Raw genomic sequence first — 22,737 nt, forward strand, 5'->3', positions numbered from 1 at the left:
GGCAGCTGGATGTGCAGATAAGCTGATTAGCCAGATGCATGGCTGCCGTTTGGTTTTCAGTCCATCCCTGTCTCTTCCGACTTCAAAGCTTCATGGATAAGACATGTGTGGCGGTGAGCGGAGCCCTCACGTTCTTCTCGTTCATTTGTTACAGCTGGGTCCCGAGCCTCCTACAGCAGCCAGCATGGACACCTGGGCCCCGAACTGCGGGCCCTGCAGTCCCCGGAACACCACATAGACCCCATCTATGAAGACCGCGTCTACCAGAAGCCCCCTATGAGGAGCCTGAGCCAGAGCCAGGGAGACCCTCTGCCGCCAGCACACACGGGCACCTACCGCACGAGCACAGGTGGGTAGCCACAACCTCCCCGGCCTGTCTTGGGGTGGGGGGTGCCAGGGGAAGCCTGAAGGTGTTGAGTATACAGTGAAGGGGTGTAGATCCACTCTTCTCATAGTGCTTCTAGCAACAGTGACCACTGATGATGAAATTGCACGATGAGACCCCCACTTTCCTATTACAGAGCATAGAATTACAAAGAGGGCTGTGAACTTGTGTTGTTAAATAGGAAAAGTAGAAAAGAAGGCCTACTCATGTTGTATACATCCTTATCAATTTATTGATTGAATATACACAGTCTAAGAAAACAGTCATTTCAATATAACAAAAATGCAACTTTCTGATCATGGTAAGTGCATGTTAATGGTGTGGCCTACACAGTCTGGCAAGCTTGGGGGAAAGAAAAGTGTAATATATTTTGAAAGACACACTTACAATTAGCTTCATGCATATCTGGAGGTTGAATCAGGACCTATCCAGTTGATGTTCAGAGGATGGCAGTTGCTTGTGCTTTAGTCAACAGTTTGGCTCTTCTGTATGTTGAATCCTACACATCCAGGAGTCTCAAGAAGCCAGACAAGTGTTTCTGCCCCATGTAGCTCTTTGTAAAATAATTGGTTTAGTGTCATGATTACTTTCCTCGAGGACACCTGGTTACATATGAAAATCAATACAATAGAAACGTGCTGGGAGGTGTGTTGAGGACAATCCTCAGGCTGCTGCAGGTGCAGGTGGTGTTTCTAGTTCATAGGTGGTGTGTGTAGCTGTTCCTTCCTCTTGAAGCACCTGGCAGGGAGGCGATCAGAGACGGCATAGGATGCTACACAGCTTGGCACAGAGCTCTGCCACCTCACAGTGCTGTAACTTGTAGTGATTGCTAAGTACAGGAGCAACTTTGATCAGCTGCATTATGATGCTAAATTACATGACTAAATCAAAGCAAGCTGAGCTACATTTATAGTTGCTTATTGATATTTATGGGTCAGTATTTCCCTACCTCAGGAGAAGAAAGGCATGAAACACTATTTTCTACATCATAAATACCATCCCATCTTAATAATACATGGCTTATTTATCTAGGCTTAGATAATAAAAACAATACTTTAGTCAGATTTCTCTCACTTTCATCCTCCAAGGTGAGACACCCACTATTGTCTGGAGTTGGGCACCATGAACATTGAATTTTCTTTGTAGAAGCCCCTTTTAAGGGAAGAGGTTAAAACCTCAGTGACATTTAAAACCTAATTTGAATCACAATGGGAGCAAAAGGGATTCTCTGATCCATATTCATGTGCTATTAAGATTATGGCTTGTTAATAAACTAGGAATTTGATGAAAAATTATCTATCATGAGAAAGAAACCTAAATTTATCTGTGTCAGAGGAAACCCAGCAGAAGGCATGCCAGCTTCAAAAATGAGAAACAAAACAAGAAAATCTAAGCCTGGGTCAGCAAACAGTGGCACAGTGACCACCACCAGTCAGGCACCTGTTGTTGTGTGGCGTGAGAACTAAGAATGACTGCAAGAGGAAAACAGGAGTAACAAGTTGGGGTGCAAGGCAATGATAACAGAATTCAGACTTCATTATCTGTGCATAACCGCCTAGGATTCAGCCCCCTTCGTGCCCATGTTTGCACCCATAGCTGCATTGTTCTGTGGTGGCAGAGATGGGATGCTGTGAGGAGACCATATGGTTGGGAAACCAGGAATGTCACTTGCCTGGCCCTCTGCCTCGTGCTATCCATCACCAGTCATCCCGAGCGAACAGGTGTCTTTCTTTCTCCCCGAGAATTTGTAGTCATGGCCACCGTGGAATCTACCAAAGTTGTGACAGCCATAGGTTTAACATGGAGGTCCACCCACACCTTTGACCAGAGGCAGTTTGGAGGAACTGTGATTTCTATAATATAATGGAAATCTCTAGAATTTCCACAGCTTGTCTATCAGGAAAACAGGTGGTATAGGAAACGCCACCCCATTCCAGCTCCCACGTGTCAACCATATTCTCTCTCCCCCGCCCCTGTCCACGGGCCCTGTGTCCACACCTGACTCACTTCCTGTCCTCACACCACCTCCTAAGCCCAGAAACTGACTCTGCTAGTGCTAGCCCGATCAAGAACAGAGGGCCGAGGAGCCCATGCGTCACACGCCACCTGGAAGACACATTCGGGATTGTGTAGATACTCCCTTGGGAGAAGAGCACAGGTTTTGACCAGGGCCCTGGATTGAGGCTCTCAGGACCACTGGCTTCCAGCTCATTGGTGGTTGAGGTGGCCCGAGACAGTCTTCAGCGTTCTGCCTTTGCGTGCTTCAGCAATAATAAAAATAATGTGAGCAGAAGGTACACTATTGTAGAGCCATTGTTGCTGAACAGAAGATTGTCTCCTCAACACTTGAAGTAGAAATACTTCATTTTTTTTTCCTTTTCTTATTAAGGAGAGGGCAGCACTGGGGTTTGAACTTGGGGCCTTACACTTAATAGGTAAGCACTGCTGATCCACACCTCTAGTCCTGATTTTTACTGGTTATTCCTGAGCTGGGAGTTTGGTTCCTGTGCAGATGCATACGTAGGTCCAGTCACTTGGGTGAGGCTTCCTGTGTAGCTAGGATAGCAGGAACAAACCACCTTGTCTAGCACTTCACTGAGAAGGGCGTCTCACAGCTCAGTGGGTGATTGTGAACTGATGACCTCCTACTCTTCCTCCCACGTAGCGAGGATGATAGAAATGAGGTACTGCTTTCTAGAACAGGAAGCATCTATCATCTCAGCTCCACCAGATTCCAGGCCATGTTCATGACACTCGGAGCCTTAGCCAGTTCAGGTATTTATTCGAACAGTTTAGCTTTGTTTTGGGATTGTTTTTAAATAGCAGATGAAGTTTCGGGCTCAAAAAGAATATAATATGTCATATTGCATACCCCATAGCCTCATATGGTCACATCCTAGGTATAAAGTCATTTACTATTTTAAAAGATGGAGCAGCTTTTTTTCCCCCCCAGGAATAATTTTTGTTCTGCAAACAACTGGCTCTTATACCCAGTTCTGTTGCCACCTGTCTGAGCTTCCCGTAAGGCCACATGAATGCCACATCCCATCTAACACTTTAGATGGGCAGCCAGGACACCCACTCGTGTTTTGCTGGCAACCTTCCTGAGTGCCTATGTGTAACGTTTGCTCCAGCTCCTTATCACAGCCCAGGTATCAGAAGTGATACATTTAGTGCATCCGTGTAACCATCCATTTCCATTTTTGTGGAAAATGCTTTCAAGTGCTTTTCATGTGGATTCATTTGGTTTTTAATTGAAGGTAATTTTGCTATATTTCTCTTCAGAGGAAAAAGCCAAAGAGAATGATGGTATGCATTCTGAGGAATATATATATGTATATATATATGCACATATATATGTATATATATACATATGTACACACATTCATGGAGCAAAATAATTGATTTAACCAGTTACACCAGATATCACATTAACATTTAATCATCCCTGGCTCCTCTGCCAAACACTACACTTCAAAGTCTGTGGACTGTATTTTCTGAGCATGCACTCAAGCTTAGTGTCCACAGAAGGAGAGATGAGGTAAAAGAGGTAGAGGCTGGAATTGGAATGGGGTCTTTCATTGGTTGGTTGGTTGGCTGGTTGTTGTTTTCATCTTGGGGCTTGAATTCAGTGTTTCACGCTTCCTAAGCAGTTACTCTATTGTTTGAATCATACCTCCAGACCTTTTTGCTCTGGTTATTTTTGAGATAAGATTTCCTTATTTTATTTCATTTTTTTGCACAAGCTGTCCTAGACTATGATCCTCTTATTTTTTTCTTGCCAGCGCTAAGATAACAAGCATGGATTACCATACTCACTGTTTTTCTGTTGAGATGGAGTCTTTCCAACCTTTTTGCCTGGCCATTCTGAAACTCGAATCGTCCCAGTGTCTACTTCCAATAGCTGTAATTTCAGACATGAACTACCAGCAAGAACTAGGCTCCATTTTCCTGCTGGCTGTGCCAACCCAGTCTTACTCTCCAGCAAAACTCTTTTGCTGGTGAAAGAGGTGCAATCCCTGCCCTGCAGTCATGAAATGAGATTGCATGCGCAAGCTCTTAACAGGATGGCCATGCTGAAACATCTCTGAGTGAATCGATCAATTGTTATTATTTTTCCACCTATCTAGGTAATGTAGGTTTCCCCCTTCAGAACTGAAAAATGAGTTAACAATGTTGGAAACCTGTGTTTGCACCCATAGTAAACTCTATTACACACACACCATAGATCAAAGGTGATAATGAAGGCCTGCGTTAAATATCCACTTGAATAGAACAATACATACATAGAACTAAACGTGGAGTTTTCTGTGCTCCATTTTGTTCATTTTTTCACTCCTGAGCCAGATTCTAGTAACCTGCTTGACTGTAAAAGTGTGTAGACTGAGTTAATAATAAGTAACCATTCTTAAATATCAAAAGTGGTCCTGTTATTACGAGTCAGTTATTGGTTGTCGTGGTTAATCTACATTACTTAATGAAAATCTGGAACTGTCAACTCTGTGAGCAGTCAGACCAGAAGAAAATGGAGGAAACTGCTGTCGGATAGGATTCCACATGCCTTTCTCTCTCAAATCCATCCTCAGTAGGTGGACACACATGCCAGCGTGGAGCGCCACCGTCAAGGTTGTGACTGCCATCCTGACATTTTCAGTGTGGTCTTTACCAAAGAAAGCGGCAGCAGGGCCAGTTAGGCACAATTTCATTACGACCAATCAGCACATGTTAAGTGCCCACCTCGTGTAACTAATAATGTTTACACCCTGCGTTAAATTTTCTCCTGAATATTGTCCTTTGATTTTTGCATGGATCAGCTTGTGACAAGTGCTGAAATTCTGAAGATGTTTACAGTTAGATTTTTGAGGTGAGTATCCCAAATATGGGCTAAAGGCTCCTTGTCCAGGACATAAGGAAAGAGATTGGAGGCCAGATTATTACCCATGATGTCACTTAATGTCAGTAGTAGGATTTGAACTCAGGACCTTGCATTCTTGCTTAGCTTTTGTGCTTAAAGATAGCACTGATACTTCTATTTCTGGCTTTCTTGCTGGTTAACTACAGACAAGAGCCTTTTACATTGTCTGCCTGGGGCCAACTTCAGCCTGTGCTTCTTAGATCTCAGCCTCCTGAATTTCTAGGATCACAGGTATGAGCCACTGGCCTGTATCCTCACTTTCTGAACTTTCAGAAACAATCTTTCCTTTTCTTTTCTTTTCTGCCAGTCCTGGAGCTTGAACTTAGGGCCTGAGCACTGTCCTTGGGCTTTGTCAAGGCTAGCACTCCACCACTTGAGCTACAGCACCAGTTCTGGCTTTTTCTATGTATGTGATACCAAGGAATCGAACCCGGGTCATCGTGCATGCTAGGCAAGCACTCTACCACTAGGCCCAACTCCCAGCCCTAGAAATAACATTTTAAAATGCTTTATTATCTGTTTATATATTGTATTTATCTTGATTACATAGGTAAATATGTGTTGTATTGTTACTGTTTTCTCTCCTTTTTATTAAACCCCAATTTATATTTCTCCCAAGAATTTCCTTCTTCCATGCCCAGAATCCTGTCTGTCCTTTTTTTTGTTTTTAACCCCTTTGCAGCAAATAGTGCCATCACTCCTAAAGCATTTTCACTGTTTTAAGAATGAGTCACTGCCCTCCCTGCACTGCTTCAGATGCAGGACATAAAGCACCCCTCTCTTCTGCCCTGATAAAGTGGGCTTTATTTGTGTAGCCCTCCAGAAAACAAACAGGTACTTTCATGTACTTGAAGGAGTCTGTTGAAGAGTCAAGGCCACGGGAGAAGAGGCTGCTTGTTAAATCTCCCCAAGAGACCAGGGGCACAGTTCATTGAGTTCTGGGGACTTGTGGAGGGGAGAAAGGCTGTTGGCAGAGCAGGGCAGAGGAGGGAAGTGTTTATACAGCTGATGAAGCCCTTCCCCTGGACATGTTTACCATGGAGAGAATCAGCCGAGGAGCCACACTACCAAGAGACCACTGGAGCTGTGCAGCTCAGATAACAGAAATGCTTAACTGTGCTGACGCAAAGGGGGAACAGAATATGAATGAAAGAACAATGCAGTTCATTGAGCCATATCAATGCATCATCCTAGTTTACATAATACGCACCAAAGCCAGCGCCATCCAGAGAGCTAGAGCCCTGAATTTCTCTACAATCTCATTCGATGCCTCGGGTACGGTGCCCTAACTGATCAGTTTCAAGTCTATTGTTGGAGACGGTGACTCCCTCTACAGCCCAGACTGCCCTTCATTTCAGCGTCCTCCTGCTTCAGCCTTATTAGTGCTAGGATCACAAGCGTGCATCACCATTAATGGTCAACATTTTTAATGCCCACAATTGTAACTCATTCAGTGTTTTCAGCATATTAGACATTTCACATCTTTCATTCCCTTAAAGAACAATCCCCCAAAGCCATCGGATAGCTTTTTAATGAATATTAATATCAGGTTTTCACACACTTGGTTCTTCATTATTATAGAACCTGGTTTTGATGTATTTCTTTTTCTCCCTGTTTGCACCGGTATTTTACATTTTTTTCTCATTAGAGTCATAAGTGTATTTTAATTTAGCAGTTCCGATTTGTGTTCTGATTTTCAATTTTGCAATTCTGAAAAACTCTCTGAACCCGCACATCAAGAATACTCCTGCAGTGGTGACAGTTTTCACAGCCAAAACTACAGACACGATTTTGATTTCTTTACGATCTGTCTGAAAACTTTCCTATATCCAAGACCCCCCTTTTCTCACATAGTGATATCCCTCAGTCTCTAAATACGTTAAAGAAAAATTAAGACCAACATATGTAATACTATTCTTTGCTCTTTTCTAAAAAGGAACAAAACTAGATTTTAACGTTCTTACATATCTCATATTCATTATATAATTATAGATATATTTCAGTGTAGTCAATTTCATTGGAAGTAGTTTAAATTAATTTATACACCATTCTGCATTGGTTTTGTTACAATATGATATAGAGTTAATTCTCTCTGACTTCTCTCTCCCCCTTCAGTAGGTATTTCTTTTCTTCTATTTTTTTCCAACTTTCCTTGTCATATTATATAATTCAATCATAGTCATTTATGCTTTTTTTTAAATGGATGATTATCAGCAGAACATCGATGGCTCACATCTGTAATCCTAGCTGTACCTTTTGGCTGGGATCTGAGGATCATGGCCGTGAGTTCAAGCCCAAGGACCAGCACATACATACAAAAGACTAAAGGACTGTTACCATGATGAAGTTCACTGTCTGGACACTGAAATAACTTGAGTTCTTTTTCTGTAGATATCAGCCTGTCCAGTGGTTTCAGTGCTCTGGGCTCAGATTCTCAGGTGTAGGTTGAAAATATGAAGCCAGCCCTGCTGCAGGACTAGTGCATGAGCTATGAGTCCCAGTGAGGAAAACGCTTAGATCAGCAGCACCAGGGTTGAGCAGGAGTCACCTGTCTCCCACTCAGGGTTAGGAGCTGGGCCCCAGGTCATATGTACACATGCATCCAGTGAGCATTAACAACAGCCGCTAGCAAGAATGAGTCATTTATTGGACACTTTCTCCACATAAGGCCTTTAAGGCTTTCCCCCATTAAACTCAAAAAAGCAGTGTTCCCTTCACCAACTTTGAAACTCTAGCTCAGAAGTGCAGTTCCCATGCCAAAGGCAGGAACTCCCTTGTCCGACTTCATAAACCCAGCTCTGAATGAACTCGCCCCATACTTCTCAGAAAAGGGCCCAAGTCAAAGACAGACTTGGAGCCTAAAAGCATTCCTTCACTCTCCTCCTTACATCCAGAGGGTTCCTTCCTGTCTCCACATAGTTCACCCAGTTCCCTTGTATTCTTCACAAACTGTGGTCTCCTCCTTGGCAGTTTTTTCCCTAAACCCCTCCCCTCTTGTTTTAATTGCCTGTGACTTCAAGCCATTCTGCTAGCTGAGATCAGTTTGTTCCTCTGCACCACACTTTGGGTATGTGATAAAACAAGCTTAGCTGGATTTCAGGATGGTTACCAACCCCCACTTGGGTTCCATTCCAGGGAATCACTCTCTGTAAGTATAGCAAGGGCACATATTCTTTTTTTTAAAAAAAAGAACATTTCTACAATCTATTTTTAGCAAGATTAAACTTTTGATATTGAGCTTCCTGAATTTTAAAAAAAAAGGACTTCTATGAAAAAATGTCAGGTGTGCTTAGTTTTCTTTTCTTTCTTTTTCTGCTTTTGGTTTTCTGGTTAGCTTATCACAACTCTTGCAGAAAATGAAATTTTGTTTACCTCTGTGGACCTGCCTAGATTTTAAACTCCTGTAAGCATAATATAAAGTACATTGTTTACACATTTTTAAAGTCTAAGTTTCACTTAGGCATCCTAACAATGTTATGGAGGAAACATAAATCCTCAACCATTGTATGCCTAAGCGGATTTGCTGCTTGTGCAGTTTGTGTTTATTATTCTAATCTGATTGTTCCCGAAACATACAGATCAGGGCGATCCTCACCATTTCAAAATACCTCTTGTATGGGAATGTGTGCATATTTGTTTAGAAAATTTATCTTAATTATTTTGCATTTTTATTATATCATGATGAGAACTCTCCAGAGTTTTATTTTAACATGATACATGAAGTTTATTGGAAAAGAGAAGCCCTGAAATCCTTATTAAAAGTCATTTTCTTCATAAGACTACAACACAACTTAATTCTTAATAATTTTTCTCAATGTAGTGTTTGTGTGTGTGTGTGTGTGTGTGTGTGTGTGTGTGTGTGTGTGATTTCACATAAACCTCAAGGCCTCTGATGTAAGGGAAGATAAAATAAGCTTTAAACAATGCTCAGAAGTCGAGAATTGTGATGTGTGATTTATACTTGGAATCTAATTCTAGGGAAGCACTGATGGTCTAAGCATTAAATCTACTCAATGGCTATAGTTTTGGTCTATACTGACCGATAGTGATAACTATATTGTCCAATACTAGTCATGGTTTGCAGTTATCAGAGCATCAAACAACTAGTTACAGACTACGTATATGAAAAAATTGAGACCGTATTATCCATGACAAAGCATAGATGATAAAGATTTTTGAGAACCAGAGCAAAACAATGACATGAAATAATCCAAAAAGAGTCAAAGAAGGAAACAAAGGTAGAAAGTCAGTTAGGAAATTGTCAACTTGATTCTAATAACTTGTGCGAGCACGTCCTCAGAACAACTTCGACATATAGAAGAAAGGCACACGCTTTGGGACAAGCTAGGTCAGCTCCTCCTTGTGTCTGCCTTGCAGTTGGGTTGGTTTTCAATTTGTTCTCCCACAGAATGCTTCCACTGGATACATTTGTTTTTTGGATTTGGGTTTTTTGTTGTTTGTTTGTTTGTTTTTTGGTGGGTCATGGGGCTCGAACTCGGCCTGGGCGCTGTCCCTGAGCTCTTCAGCTCAAGGTTACTTCCCTACCCTTGAGCCAAGCCACATTTCCCATTTTCTAGAGGTTAATTTGGGATAAGAGTCTCAGATCCTTTTGTGTCCTGGCTGGCTTTGAACCTTGATCCTCAGATCTCAGCCTCCTGAGTAGCTAGGATTACAGGCGTGAGCCACTGTGCCCGGCGGATGCATTTGTTTTTATGACAGCTTTACTTGAAACACAGTCATGTCACAGTCTTTGGGAAGTTTCTTTACAGAAAGGAGAGCAGCCCTGCATGGAGTCATTATGAAAGTCCATGCCCACGCATCTCTACCTCACCCCCACGCAGGCGGACACACACGCCCTCTCCTTTCCCTCGTACTCTTCTAGTCAGGGAAGTTACTTCTTTCCTAAATATGTTTTATACACTGGTAAAGCTCATGAAACACATCCAGAAATTTCTAAACTTGAACAATGGAAGATTGTCCATGCTTCCTTATAAAATATTCTGTGCTGCTTCTGGGTTTTACTTTTCAATGATGAGGGGGAAATGAAAGCTAATTCCTTGCACGTGATAAGCAAGCGTGTTACCGCTGAGCTCACTGGCAACCTGGGTTTTCGTATTGGGTTTTGGCTTTGGTTTGGGGGGTTCGCTTTGTTGCTGTTATTTTGTTGTCATGGAGCTTGAACTCAAGACCTGGACTCTGTTGCTAAGCCTTTCTGCTCAAGGCTAATACTCTACCATTTGAGCCACAGCTCTACTTCTGGCTTTTTAGTGGTTAATCACCCACTTTCCTTCCTGGGCTGGCTTGGAGCCATGATCCTCAGATCTCAGCCCCCTGAGTGGTTAGCTTACAGGTGGCAGCCCCCAGCACTGGGCCTGGGTTCAGTTTTATCCAGAGTTCACATTTCAGGTAAAGCCACCTCTCCTTGGTTGATAGTTGGCATATGAAGGTGTGTTGTGTCCATGATCAAAACAAGTATAAGATTTTGAAGTAGTATATTGATTGGCATTTGATGGGATAACATTGAATATATGGGGTTCTGTGACAGATTAATTTATTTTTATTCTTTCAAACCCCCATTTTTTTTTACGTGTGTGTAATTTCCCCCCTGCCTAGACCTGGTTAACCGTTTCTGTGAGCAGGTCCTCAGTGTTTTACTTTGTCCCTACTTTCCTGTCCTAGCCCCTTCTTCTCCTGGTGTCGACTCCGTCCCCTTGCAGCGCACAGGAAGCCAGCATGGGCCACAGAGCGCGGCCACGGCCACCTTCCAGCGTGCCAGCTACGCTGCCGGCCCGGCCTCCAACTACGCTGACCCCTACCGACAGCTGCAGTATTGTCCCTCCGTGGAATCTCCATACAGCAAATCCGGCCCTGCTCTCCCGCCTGAAGGCACCTTGGCCCGGTCCCCCTCCATTGACAGTATCCAGAAAGACCCCAGGTGGGTGAACTCTCTGTCTTTACCCTGAGATGTCTAAAGGTGTTTTATATTAAAGTGTTTTGATGCTGTTATCTTTTTAAAAAAAAATCACAGTTGCATTTGTGACACTGGCTACGTGTGAAAGGATTGCCTTTTCTAGAGTCTATACTTCAGGGCTGAGCCTGTAATGTGGATATTGAAAGGGAATTGCTGTTATCATCTGTGGTTCAGTACCAAGATAGGTTAAGAAAAAGAGATGAGAATTGCTTTAGGTGCGAAGTCTGTAGGCCATTTCATGAGATCTGGCGGCGTTGTCCTTGTTGTTTGTGCAGTGGAAACAAACAGAGGCGGGAGATGGGTGATTATATCATTCCACCCTGAGAATCTGCGTCCAGAGGCCTTACTGAGGGAGCATTCTCTATCATGGCATGTTTTTCTCTTTATCAGAATGCAAAGGTGTTCTTCCCAAGAATTCTAAAATCTTTAGAAGTTTCATGTTACCTACATTTCTCTCTGTCTCCAAATAAACATTAGAATGAAGTTGATTGGGAATTGCTAACAAAAAAATACTTGCAATAGTTGATTAAAGAAACTTCCCTTTGGGTATTATTTCTCTTTTTCTTTTCTCTAACAATAAAGAGGATTTAGCAATGCTCTATTTCTCAAGTTGGAATTGATTCCCTGTAGAGTTAAATAATATTTTATTCATAGCCACTGGCAGATAGAGCCCCATAAATATTATATATTTATATATATTCTTTATCTCTGAATGCTATACATGTGTCAGATTTCTGGTGTTTCTTTATGGTAGGGCATGTGGTCTGACTGGTGATACATTTAAAATTTATCGAGCAATTTTCACTGGCTGAGTTTATAGATTCCTGTGTGTTGCATTGTGAGGGATCCGTAGGCTCCTTTACCAAAAGAAATCACTTCTACAAATGTAAAGGACCAAATGATCGTATGGTGTTCTTTTAGAAAGCCAATGTAGAACAAATCTAAATCACTTGGAAGGTCTTTGCTAAATACTGTATTGGGTACAACCTCCATTATAAAATTGGATTTTAATAAATGCTTACTGCTACCTCTGAGAAATGAGAAGCATGCGCAGGGTGCTGGCTTTCTAGATTTCAGTGCTAATAGAACTTTGTTCTGAAGTCTTGATAGTGAAGTCTGGCCTTAAATTTTAAGTATTCTTGTTTAGAATATTCTTCAGAATATAACTCACCATTATTTTAAGTATTTTTATTCCTAATGCCCAATTGAGTGTGTATAGAAATAGAATAATCATAAGCTCTGAAGCAATGCCAAACTAGAAAAATGTATCATTGGATTAGCATTATTTGTATTTAACACTGTGTATTGAAGTTGAGAATATGTTTTGATTGAGGCAGGGTCTTGCTGTGTAGCTGATTCTGGCTGCAAAATTCATGAGATTCCTATCGTAGCCTCCTTAGGGATAGAATTAGAGGCATGTACCCCTCATGAACATAAATGTTTGTCTCCAATAGAAAGTTTTCAAATGTGTATTAATCATTTAGTTAGCTCGAAATGTCAGAGGACTGGAATGCTATCCGGCATTCACAGTGTAAGACTCTTGGAGTTGGAAGAGCTCCTGAAAGTTTTAAATGTATTTATTTATGTCAGCCACAGCCCATTGCACTTCTGCTTTAGTAACTGTAGCTTCATCTCCTCTTCATTGCCTCACCCATTCTGCTTTCTCTTGTTTTTCTAAATAGCCCAAGCCATCCACACTCCTTTCCTCCTTCCTTCCTTCCTTCTTTTCTTTCTTTCTTTCTTTGTTTTTTTTTTTGCCAGTTCTGGGGCTTGACCTCAGTGCCTGAGCACTGTCTTTGGGCTTTCTCAAGGCTAGAGCTCTACCCTTTGAGCCACAGTACTACTTTTCTATGTATGTGGTACCGAAGAATTCAACCCAGGTCTTAGTGCGTGCTAGGCACACACTCTTATCACTAGGCCAGGCTCCTGGCCCCACACTCGTTTATTTTGATACAAAATCTCTGTTCTTATTTATTTATTCCCTGCGCTTGTAGTAAGGACACACTAGTTCCCTCCACCAAGAATGGGCTTGGAAGGCAGTGATTGCAGACCCTACCCTCAGGGTTCAGTACTCCTGTCCCCAAGCTCGCTGACATCAGCCTCTGGGTAGTCCCCAGTAGACAGCTGCTCTCCTATGTCTCAATCTTCAATTGAGAAAGAAAGCAAGTGTGATGTAGTCCAGCCTGGATTTATTATGCGTTTTCCTAACGATAAGATTGATGGTTACATTTATAACAGTCATTACTGTCTTAATAATGATGGTAGTTAAAACCAATTAGTTAGTATGACTCATGTTCAGCATTTTATATTTATTATTTAACTTAAATCTTTCAAGATTGCTTTAAAAAATTAACAAGGAACACAACTTTTTGTGATACCTGTTTTATATAAAGGCCAGCTGAATCTTGGAGAGCTAAAAATGTATCCCAGATCTGGCTTTTTGTGAGGTATTGAGGACAGAATGTGGGGCCTCATACTTGTAAATTATGCACAATTTCCTTGCCTTCTGATTTTTTTTTTAGTTTGTTTTTAAAACTAGGATCTTAGGGTCTGGACTTTGGCCTAGTGGTAGAGTGCTTGCCTAGCATGCATGAAGAGTTGGGTTCAATCCCTCCGTACAACATACATAGAAGAAGCCAGAAGTGGCACTGTGGCTCATTTTGTAGAGCTCTATCCTCCAGGAAGCCCAAGGACAGTGCTCAGGCCCTGAGTTCAAGGACTGGCCAAAATAAAATCAAAATAAGCTAGGGTCTTAAGCCTTTTCCTGAATGATCCTTATACAGCAATCCTCCCAGCCTTGACTCCCCAACAAGCTGTGATTACAGGCATAAACCACCAAGCATAGCCTATTTCCACTATAGAATCGTGCTGACATTTGGCTTGGACTGGCTGTGAACTTCCATTCTTTCATCTCTACCTTGTAATTAACTGGGATTATAGATGGGAGATGCTGTGGCCAGCTGACTAACTTCTAATTTTGTATTTCTGACTACTGTGACCATGGAAACAATATTAACTGTACAATCACATACAATCTCAAATCTTTTCTCATGAGAAGACTACAAAGCTATGGACGAATTATACTTAACCGCAGTTTTTAAGTTTTATTTTCAAATTAGATGAGGGACTTCATATGTTCTTCTTATGAGAGATTATTTCCATTATTTGGCACTACTGAAGTCTTATCAGGGTCCCAGTTTTTTTTTCCAGTGCAATTATTCTAAGCCTTATTTCATTGCCCGTTGAAATTTGAGAGTCACATTGTATGTTTCCCAGAGCTTCCTAGAGGCATGGCCAGAGTTGTCTCAGGGTAGGGCCCTCATTTTTCTGGATCCTTCCCCTCCAGATCATCTGAAGACACTAAATATGCTGTGCTTACCTTTAATGTGAAAAGTTGTAGGTGACCCTGCAAGTGTGACACAAGTCTGTGTGAGAAAGCTACACCTATACATGACTGTACAGCAGAGTTTGTGCACACAAGTGTGATGAGAAAGTATGGAAGAGCTGGAGCGGTAGAAAGTATATACGCAAGATGAAGAGAGAGAGAGAGAGAGGGAGAGGGAGAGGGAGAGGGAGAGGGAGAGGGAGAGGGAGAGGGAGAGGGAGAGGGAGGGAAGGAGGGAGGGAGGGAGGGGGAGAGAGAGAGAGAGGGACAGAGAGAGACAGAGAGAGACAGAGAGAGAGAGAGAGAGACAGAGACAGAGACAGAGACAGAGACAGAGAGAGCTTTCCAGATAAAGATAACAGGTAGAAAGGACATGGCTGGAATTGGTGTGTGGAGACCCACTTACGCTACTGAATTTTGGTTCTGCAAGGACTCAGAGTTGGCAGAGGGAGACACCTCTGAATGCCCATCACTCTGCACCTTCGTACATGAGTGTGCTTTGTAATAAATTATGATCCCAGTGGACATAATTTTCTGAGGCTATTGTCTTAGTCTGTTTGCTACCATAACAAAAATACTACAGGCTAAACAGCTTATGTATAAGAAAAAAATGACTACTAATTGTTTGAATCTAAGAAGTGCAGGGCACAGATAGCAGAATGTTGCGTGCCTTTTAGGGTCCTTTGTTCATAGATGGCATCTTCTTACTCTATCCCTCCATGTGGCGGGGGAAAAGCCATTCCTGGGACTCTCTCTAGAAGGGAACTAAATCAGGACTCCACCCTTAAGCCTGAATCACTTCCCCAGAGATGCTCCTTAATGAGTACTATGGCTCTGATGATTATATTTCAGCATAAGAATTAGTTGAGGGTATACCCTCAAATCACAACTGCCATGATAGCACAGTACCCACACTGACTAGCCTTAAAGCAAGAGACATTTATTCTCACAGTTCTACAGCCTGTTTTCCTTCCAAAATTTTGAAGCACAGCCTTCTTTGCGTATTCTACTTCCTAGTGCCTCTGATATGCTTTGGCTTCTGGCTGCATTAGTCTAATCTTACTATGCCTTCTCATCTTTCTCTCTCTCTCCTTTTCCTTTTCTCTTCTGAAAACACAAGGCACTGGGCTCAAGATCTCCCCTAGCCCACTGTGGCTTCATTTAATTGTATCTGTAAAGTCCTTATTTCTAAAATCGTATTATGAGCTCCTGAGTTATTCATTTCAGGGGATATCATTCAGCTGACTTATTCAGGCTTACCATAACACTAAGATCCTATGGACACTGTAAAATAGACATACACTGGAAATAGAACTCAAAGCAGATGTGTTAAAGATAAAACATGCTTAGATGTCCTATTTCATGGTACATTTGAATCATAATAACCTTTGTAAAGAGCAATGTGGTCTGATGAGAAAGCACAAAGGAGTGTTGAGTGATTGGCATCTCTTTTACTGGTACCAAAGCTGGCCTCTGGCTGCAGGCTTATTTATATTGATGGTGAGGCAGGCCATTGCATTGGCTCCTGAACAGGCTTGCATTGTTTCTGATGCCTTTCTCATTGTTGAACGTGAGTTTAAAGCAGATAAATAATTCAAAACTCACATGGACCAACACACATCCGTAGTTAGGTTCCCTGTGCTAGACTGGGGAATAGTCGAGAGTGTTCTGGCACATCCTCCATATTGTGGCTTTTACTAAGGCTACCACTGACCAAATATGGACCAGTGACAGGGTCCAAGCCAACCCAAAGGGGGCCTCTTAAGGGCTTCCATTTCCTAACTTTGTTTACTTAAATAGAGGAGTCTACATTCTAACGTTTTCTCCACTCCCCTCTCTGCCCAGCCACAGGGTAACATTCTGTCCCCTATATGAGTGAGTAGTGGCTGGGAACTGTCTTGGGAATAAGCACAAAGGTGAAGAATTATTGCCAAAGTATATTTTGGGACATGGTCTTTTCTTCATTGACCTTATGGTGTGTGAGGGGAGGTACGAGATAATAAAAGTATGATGATGGACTACGTGAAGACCTGAATGTCCAGGGCGGTGTGTGTCCTTGTACAGGGAGGAACCTGTAATTGTCATTGTCACCCCCCTTTTGGTGGTAAGTTTGTTACCCCCTGCCCTACAGAGCTCCTAGGTTCATGTTGAGAATGATGCCTGAGAGTCAGAGTTACAGGAGAAATGCAAGAAGACCAAGAGGCTCTGAGCTAGAAGAACCATGCCCAGGGTGTCTCCCACTGGAAGCCAGCGAGTGGTCCAGGAAATAGTGAAGGCTCAAGCCAGAGGGAAGAGAGAAGAGCTCAGCTCCCACCACCAAGAAAGAGAAAGAGAATTGCAAGAGGCAAGAAAATACTTCACTGCCAAAAGATCTACGTTTGTTGTGCAAATCCTTTTCAAGATTCCTTTCATCAGTTTGAAAGAAAATAATGTCCAGGCAAAATCCCTGTCTGTGCCAATATTGATTTTTGTTTCCATACCTAGAAAGCTATTTTGCCTCCTTGTCTTCAAAACCACACGGAGGAGTAAACATTCACATTTCTAAAATGCACATTCACTTCCAGAGCCCAGCGCCCCATCCTGGTACAGAAGAATCTGGATTAGAGCCTCTCTGATGCGGGAAGAGGTGATGAAGGGTAGGTGGTCGTGCGATGGTGTCTGATGAACATTTGGCCCACAGTAACGATTGGGTAGGTTAGGTGTTCCTCCTCAGCGGGAGCCTGCCAGCTGCAGAGGCAGCTTCCTTGCTTTTGAGTTTCCCCAGTGGAGACTTCCCTTGCAGGGATGCCATCCCTTGGCTCTCTCCAGTTTGTGGAGTGTCACTAAAACAGAGTCTACTCAAGGTCAGAGGCTGATATCTGGGGAAAATTTTGCTGCTTATAAAAATTAGCAGCAAGCATTCTGGATATCCCAAGCTCATTTGGGGCAAATCCCCAAATCCAGAATATCCAGAGCCAACAGCAGAGAAACCAATATTGTTTTGTAGGTTTTTCTCAGTACGATTCTCCTTTCCTAACACAGTCGTATCCAGCGAGTAGCCCCCAGCACAGTAGCACAGAAGCATCTGATCCCTGGCTGTCTTCCGTTGAGGGCCTGATGACTAGCTTATGCTCAGTCCCCATCTCTCACTAAGGTATCCTTTCCCACATAACTTGTATTTAACAACCTACAAGTGGATCTCTCATCATCTGGTACTCTTTTCAGAATTTTCCTTTCACTTTTCTTTCCCATTTTTAGAATTATCTTTAAGCAATTGTATAAAGGAGTTGCCATTTAACAAAGCAATTTACGCATATAATATATATTGATCAGTATCACCTCTTTCAATGTTCTCACCCATCCCTTCCTACTGGCCCCTTCCCTTACTCTTTGAAGTTTTGTAGGATGTTTTGAATTTTGTAGGAGTCTTCATCTTCCCCCACTTCTCCTCTTCATTTATCCACCCTTTCCCCTTGACCCACCCAAACCCTTCTGGGTACCAGCTTCCTGGTATTGTCTTTGACTTTGCCTTTCTAAGGAATTATACCATTTGAATTTTCCCTGGAAGCTATTATATTTCAGTTAATACATTTGTATGTATTTGCATATCACCCATTTATTTATAAACTCACAGGCTAAATCTAGCTTCCACACATGAGGGAAAACCCTTTAGAACTTAGGCCCACTGCACTCTGTTCAAGAGCAGAGATGGGTCTTTCATCTAACTTAATACAACTGAGAAGTCCCTTGCCATAATTAAACTATCCTGCAGTCTTCACCAAATTGGTTTATGGAAGAGGCTGAATCTGTGATACCATCCCCTCTCAGAAATATCTTGAAGAAATAGAAGTCAGAACTCTGAAAGGCCAAGCACATTACTTGTACTGCCACCTACCGAGACAGCACCTAAAAACAAAAGTTGGTGGGTAAGATCTGGGCATGGTGACTCATACCTGTAATCCCAGCTACTCAGGAGGCTGAGACCAGAGGATCACAGTTCAAAGCCAGCCCAGGCATTAAAGAACTAGAGACTCCAGTTCCTCACTAGAAAACAGGAAGTGGACTTGGCTCAAGAGTAGGGAGGTAGCCTTGAGACAAAGAGCTCGGGAAAATGCCCAAGCCCAGGGGTAGGGTGGTAGCTTTGAGATGAAGAGCTCAGGGACAGTGCCTAGGCCGAGTTCAAGCCCCATGACCCACAAAAAAAAAAAAAAAAGAAGTTGGTGATTTAGTCTCTCCGAAGTCTCTAACTGTAGTTATTAGTTCATCTTACTTTCAGCCTCATAGTTACTGTGTTCAGGTTGACTAAATATAGTCAGGTGTAGGAGCAAATTTAATACAATATATGCATATGTGTACAAATGTTATGTATGTAGAGTTTATAATTCATATAAATACCTTTTTAATTTTATATACTGTCAGTGTCTGTTATACAGTTGTACACATTCATACCTATAGATTAAAATGAGACTCATTGGGCCGGGTTGCCTTCTCAGAGGCGGGATTTTCTCATGTGGCCATCTACACACTGTGGAGCAGAGAATCTTGTAGTTGCTCTGATCAGGGAACCAGTCACCTCAGAACAGGCGGACCATGTCGCCCCATTCTGAGACTGATGCCCGGGAGTCCCTGGAATAGTCTGCATTGAAAGCCTGAAGAAGCTGGAGTGCAGTCTCCAGCTGCTGGAAGCAGGTAGAGAGACACGTGCTCAGGAGACATCCGGCCTGCACGCAGTGGCTAGCGTCCTTTCCTGTTGTCTCTGTTCCGTCCCCACCCCAGGCCTAAGGATAGTGCCGCCCACATTCAGGGTTGGGAACCGGCAGTTCTCATGTGCCCATTGTCTCTATTGGCCTTCCACACATATCAGAGCAAGCTTCACTGATTCCTCCTCATCTCTCCATCCAGTCAAGGTGACAGTGGACATTAACCATCTCAGAGACTTTGCACATGAATACTGAGGAGGAATAAAGCCCTCCCCTGAACCATTTTGTGATCATTCAGGTATCAGAGTGCACATGTGATGCATGCCAGCCCCTCTGGAGACGAGGGTGATAAATCTCCATCTTCATTTGAAAGAGGGAGCAAAAGGTTTAAGACACAGGAGGAATATGAATAGTATGAAGGATGCTTCTCTGACGCTCAGAACCGTGAGAACCTCTTCGTCAGGAATCCTGTGGAGAATAGACAGGAAAAAATGTAAATGCTCCCACTCAGTTTCCACTTGACACCTTTCAAATGTCTGAAATGTGGCCCTGAAGGAATCAAAAGAAGGTTCTGTACCGCTAAAGGAATCAAAGAGAAGTCGTGTGAGTTCTGACTTCAGTGAGACTCTATAACTTCAGGACAGCGCCCTGCTACCCTGGGTCGGTTCCCAGGAGTAAATCCTCATTAAGAAGAGCAAAGAAGATTCAACAGAAAGATAGCGCTTAGACCGTCATCCCCCAGAGATCATCATCTGTGGATGGTCTCAATGCTCCTAGACTTAAATACACAGACACTCACAACTTTCTTTATATGGTAGGTTGTGCATGTATGTATCACACGCAAGCAAGTATGTATGTATAGAGAGAGATTGTATAAATATCCGTCCAGATATTATGGAAGTATATAAGTGCACATATTCATCTAATCACACAATAATGTGATATATAGAAAATAAATTATATGTATACAATTATATATACATATATATGTATATATCTTTTTGTTCTGTCTATACATATTTATAAAGCAAAGAACTATAAAGTTTGTTTAAACATTATTGTTACAAAGTATAAATAATAACAAAGTATTTACAAAGTATTAAGTATTACTGTCTAGCTTTTAAATCCATAGTGATAGAACATTCCAAACTAAAACAACAATATCATACAGTCAGACAAAGTGTTCTGTCCCATACATAAATAAAGGCTGGGCTGGGCCGGGAGTTTGGCCTAGTGGTTAAAGTGCTTGCCTTGCATGCATGAAGACCCGGGTTTGATTCCTCGGTACCACATGCATAGAAAAAAGCTGGAAGTGGTGCTGAGGCTCAAGTGGTAGAGCTCTAGCCTTGAGAAAGTCCAAGGACAGTGCTCAGGCCCTGAGCTCAAGCCCAGGACTGACAAAAAAATAAATAAATAAAATAAATAAATAAAGGCTGGGTACAGTTACTGGGAGATTTCTGAAAGGCACATTTTGCTGTGGGTTTCTACATGTAAAAGGCATTCCCAGCTGTGTTCCACCTTTTGAAATCATGTGCTGTTCAAATGCTAAACCCTTTTCTAGCTTGGCCTGTTCCTAATTAAAAGACTCTTTCTCTTTTTTATTCCGCTACCTACCATACAATGGAGAACCATTTCTCTTTCCATATGTTCCAATTAACGCATCCTCAAAATCCTCCTTGTTCATCACACCACAAGAGGAACCCTGAAGTCCCCTTTGACCACACCGTGTACAAACCAGTTTTGATACTTGACTTCATGTCACCAATTGCTTCTCTCCCCCATTGGCTTTGAACATTTAATTGAGGACAAAAATGGAGCATTCAAAACATTTATTGTCTTGCAAGGCAGATTGTAGTTGACTGTCAGACGTTAACTCATGGAAATTAATTCCCACTGCTTCTTGAGAAGTTTTGCAGCTAATGGCACTCATTAATTTGGAGGTACTGACATCGAAAGAAAGAAAATTAGCATTCTGTGTGAAAAGGAAAAACACATTTAGAACTGAAATTCCATTATGAGTGATCACTTACAATTTGATGAGTCTCAGGTCTCAATTTTTCCTCTATTGAAGGTCAAGTCTCACTACTCTTAACCAGGTTGCTGAACCAGCAACAAAATTCTATTAAGAAGATAACGAAGTCGAGGAGAGGGACGATAAGGAAGAGGGTGAGGAGAAGAAAGAGAAGGAAGGAGAGAGGAAGTTCAGGCTGAGTTTGACGACTGCACAGTTTTCATGAAACCTCTAAAGTAAAAGCCCAATCTACCCTGCACATCCACTCAGTACACAAAGATGCTCTACCAGTCAGTTGCTCCCAGCATTTAAAAATTCAAACAATTTCAGAAGACCATCCTGGTTTTGCCAAGGCTCATCTCCAGCCATCTAAGACACAGTTAAGGCAGACTTGAAATAGGTTTGAATATAGGACAGACTTTTCAATTAAATGAAAGTGGCTTGATGAAAAAAAGTCCAATTTGATTTGAAGTCAGATGTTGGGAAACTACTAGCTTAAAAGCTGCAAGGGAGGAAGCAATCACTTCACTGGACAGGGGAGTCAAGTAACATTAGCTTACAATACTCATACTGGTCCAAGTGAGGATGGAAAATAAACACTGGCCATGGGTCAATATATAAAATATGTGTGCATATGTATACACAAGTATGTACATCCATACAGGTGTATTTATGCATATGTGTATATATGATCATGATGACTATCTTGAATATTTGAGAAATTGATTCATTATTAGAATCATAATACTTTTTCTGAATATTTTCAACATCTTCCAAGTCATAGTAGTATTCAAAAATCTTAATTATTTCTAGGAAAAAATATCTCTCATTGAACAGCAGACTGCATGATTAAGTTCTAAAATTTGGGCTTATAAACCTCCAAGATGGTGGCCCCAGAGGTTGCATCCAGGGCCACCCATTCCCAAAATTTATGGGGCTGGCTTGGTGTGACTGTATAAAAGTGGCAGTGTGTCACTTCCAAAGGTAGAGAGTCCAGGTCAGCATTCTCAGGAAACATTAGCAGCCCCTGTGGTAAGAAACTAATTTGCCCATCCCATGAGTATGTCAATTTTTTTTTTTTGCCAGTCCTGGGTTTAGGCTCAGGGCTTGAATACTGTCCTTGGACTTTCTCAAGGCTAGCACTCTACCACTTGAGCCTTACCACCACTTCCAGCTTTTTGCTATGTATGTGGTACCGAGGAATCAAACCCGGGTCTTCATGCATGCTAGGCAAGCAGTCTACCACTACGCCAAACTCCCGGCCCCGAGTATGTCAAATTTGAACGGTACCACCCTTTGGCCCGCCAGGTTCATTCTCAGCATGCATGGAGCAGAACCAGTCATCCCTGCTATTCTGTCCTAGGTTCCTGCATGAAGAAACCATAGCTTAT

General features: G+C 42.2%; 1 protein-coding gene across 3 annotated transcripts in view; it reads left to right on the forward strand.

The window, feature by feature from the left end:
• Ctnnd2 (catenin delta 2) overlaps positions 1–22,737 on the forward strand; it is a 770,274-nt gene that overhangs the window by 459,877 nt on the left and 287,660 nt on the right. For all 3 annotated transcript variants that reach the window (XM_090332125.1, XM_090332127.1, XM_090332126.1), the window contains exons 8-9: positions 155–349; positions 10,980–11,235. In XM_090332125.1, coding sequence (XP_090188251.1) covers positions 155–349; positions 10,980–11,235 — 451 coding nt within the window. The remainder of the gene's footprint in view (positions 1–154; positions 350–10,979; positions 11,236–22,737) is intronic.

The sequence above is a fragment of the Megascapheus bottae genome, chromosome 4 (assembly GCF_031878675.1).
Source record: "Megascapheus bottae isolate mThoBot1 chromosome 4, mThoBot2.hap1, whole genome shotgun sequence".
Classification (NCBI taxonomy): Eukaryota; Metazoa; Chordata; class Mammalia; order Rodentia; family Geomyidae; genus Megascapheus; species Megascapheus bottae.